Raw genomic sequence first — 3063 nt, forward strand, 5'->3', positions numbered from 1 at the left:
CCCCCGAGAGGAGAGCTGAGGAGTCTCTGAGCTCACTTCCTCTTCCTCCCAGAGTTCTGTTCTGCTTACTCCTCCCATCTATGTTTTAACCTATCAGGGCAAGCAGCTTCTTTATTTAATTAACCAATGACCTTCCTCCATCAAGCAGGATTAGCAGTTCACATTCATCCTCAGCTAATATTGCATTGGAGGCCAGCCTGGGATACATGATGCTCTGTCTCAAAGACAAAAGCCAGAGAGATGGCTCAGCAGGTTACCACTCTCACTGCCAAGCCTGATGACCCAAGTTGGATTCCTAGGACCCACATGGTAGGAAGAGAGAACCAAATCCTGGAAATTATCCTCTGACCTCCACACATACTTTCACATTTTAAAATGAGGAGGAAATGGGGAGCTGGAAATGTAGCTTAATAGTAGAGTGCTTACCTGGCAATGCCCATGGCCCTGGGTTCCCATGCCTGGTACTCCCAAAAAAAATGGCTAGGCCTTGTGTCAAGTGTTACAACTGAATGAAATGTTACAAGTATTATGAGTTCAAAGAGCACCTTTCTTTGCCTCTCCCTTTGTTTTCTGTAGAAGATTCTGCTGATTGGGAAAAGGAACTACAACAGGAGCTTCAGGAATATGAAGTGGTCGCAGACTCTGAGAAGCGAGATGAAAACTGGGATAAAGAAATTGAAAAGATGCTGCAGGAGGAGAATTAGCTCCAAGCCCATTCTTAACATTGTGCTGAAATTAAATTTTGATGCTCGTTGAATCAGAAGACGCAAAAAAGTGTAACTTTATGCAATTTGAAATTATTCTTTTTCAAGCTAAAACTTGCCTCTTCTAAAGTATGTAGAACAGCTGTTGTAATAATCAAAAATAACAGGATATTGTATGTAACGTTTCATATAAATCAAATTAGCAATGTTGTTATAGACAGCAGAACTCACTATACCACAGAAACACAAGTAAAATGCTAGAGTTTGTTTTCCACAAGGTTGGCAACATAATTTATTCTTTAGTCATGTTTTCTAAGCATAGATACATACTCATTGCCTTTTTGTCGATACATGGTTGAAATACTTAATGGCTTAATTACTATCAGAATGACCAAATTATACCAAAGAACTCAAGAGAAAGCACTTTCAAAACTATTTTCTTGCCTGATATTTTCTAAAATTCTGTCTGAAAGCCAAAAGCTGAGGTAATTAAGTTCACTTAAATGACATAGACATCACCCAATTCAACGTTAGGAAGCACTGTGCAGGACTAGAGTTGTGGTAGGCACTTGCCTGTCATTTACAATGCCCCAGGATTATCTCAGCTAAAGAAGCAAGGTAGATTTGTTTAAAGAAAGTTTTACTTTCCCCTAGAACCTTTTCATTCTATTTTGTTAAGTATACCACAAATTCAACATCAGACTTTTTGTAAGAACTGGGACCATCAATCCTTTTTGTATTAACAACCTTAAAGAAGCCTGTTTACCTTAAGGTTTGTTCTCATGGTAATGGTCACTATGTATAAATGTCTTAATTAAATGATTAGCCTCTATAGAATGATCCTCCTTGGAGTATAAGTTCTAGAATTTCCTAATTAATCCGTTCTGTATTTTCCTATGCCTACAGGCATCTGTTCATAGGATGTGATCATTTTAAAAGGGCAAGGTGATTTAATGTTAGAAAACTAACTAGCGTTCACCTTTTGTATTTTCACAACACCTTTATTTCATAATGGGAATAAAATCAAGACATTTCTTTCTAAGGAAATTGTATGTATTTATATTCTTATATCTGTAAAAACTAGTCTATGGTCCTCTGGCATAGGTGGTCAGTGAGAGAACCAAGAATGGATGTAAGCATTACTCTCGTGTTCATCGTTTCAGATAAGGGCCGATAAAATGAACCAGACTGCCTCACCTCATGTCACTTCCTTTTATCAATAAGTGTAAGTATTCTATGAGGCCATTGACCCAATTGAAAGGATTTCCACTTGCAACATCAGAAACCACTCTACTAAAGCAAAAAGTGCTCATTTAAGTTTAATATGGTTTGGAGACAGGGTCTCCTGTAGTTCTGGCTGGCCTGGAATTCATTGTGTAGATCAGGCTGGTCTCAAATTTAAAGTAATCCTCCTATTTCTGCTTCTGCATCTGAGTGATGATTTGTTAATGTGGTGTAGAGGAAAGGAATATGTTGGAATGATTTTTAAGCAGCTAAGAATCATAGGAAATCTAAGCATGATAATGCCTGGTTCTTAATACATGCATATGTATATATTTGGTTTTTTTTTTGAAACAAAGTCTCCCTATAGAGATCAAGCTGGCCTAGAACTCACAAAGAACTGCTTGCCTTTGCTTCCTGAGTGCTTTGTGTAAAGGACCACCACCATACCCAGCCTATTTTTTGTTTCTTTAAAGACAGGGTCTCACTATGTAACTCCAGCTATCATCAAACTCAGAGATATGCTTGCCTTTATCTTCCAAATGCTGAGAGGAAAGATGCACCACTATACCTGGCTTACACGAAAATTCTTACTGATGAATAAACACAAAGAAATGAAGATTTCAGAGAAGGAAGAAAAATAAGCCTGGGCTTAGTAGTACATGCCTGTAATCTCAGAACTTGGAAGGTAGATACAGAAAATCAGGTTCAGACTAAATATAACTTTATAGTGAATTCAAGGCCAGCCTGGGCTACATGAAGCCCTAACTCAAAAAATTCAAAACAAACAAGTTGAAATTCTCTTATGAAGTGGGTGATCTCAGTTGTTGAAAGTTAACTTTAAGCAGATGAGTTGGCTCATTGGATAAAAGCACTTGCCACGCAAACCTGATTCCACTAGAACTCATGGAAAGAATGCACCAACTCCCAAAAATTGTTCCCTGACCTCCACATTCTCACCATGGTGAACATGTCCATATACATACAGGCACACACAATTGTGTGTGTGTGTGTGTGTGTGTGTATGCATATGAGTGTAGGTATCCATGGAGGCCAGAAGAGGATATCAGATTGTCTGGAGCTGTAGTTACAAAAGGCAGTAAGTTGTTCAACATAGGTGCTAGAAGCTGAATTTCAG

At 38.3% G+C, this 3063-nt stretch overlaps 1 protein-coding gene across 2 annotated transcripts in view; it reads left to right on the top strand.

Annotated features, from left to right (window-relative positions):
• The window catches only part of Syap1 (synapse associated protein 1), a 34187-nt gene extending 32418 nt beyond the window's left edge, over nucleotides 1-1769 (top strand). For both annotated transcript variants that reach the window (XM_005358773.3, XM_026784893.1), the window contains exon 9: nucleotides 577-1769. In XM_005358773.3, coding sequence (XP_005358830.1) covers nucleotides 577-704 — 128 coding nt within the window. In that variant the 3' untranslated portion in view covers nucleotides 705-1769. The remainder of the gene's footprint in view (nucleotides 1-576) is intronic.
• The last annotated feature ends 1294 nt before the right edge of the window (nucleotides 1770-3063 follow it).

The sequence above is a fragment of the Microtus ochrogaster genome, chromosome X (assembly GCF_000317375.1).
Source record: "Microtus ochrogaster isolate Prairie Vole_2 chromosome X, MicOch1.0, whole genome shotgun sequence".
NCBI classification, from domain to species: Eukaryota; Metazoa; Chordata; class Mammalia; order Rodentia; family Cricetidae; genus Microtus; species Microtus ochrogaster.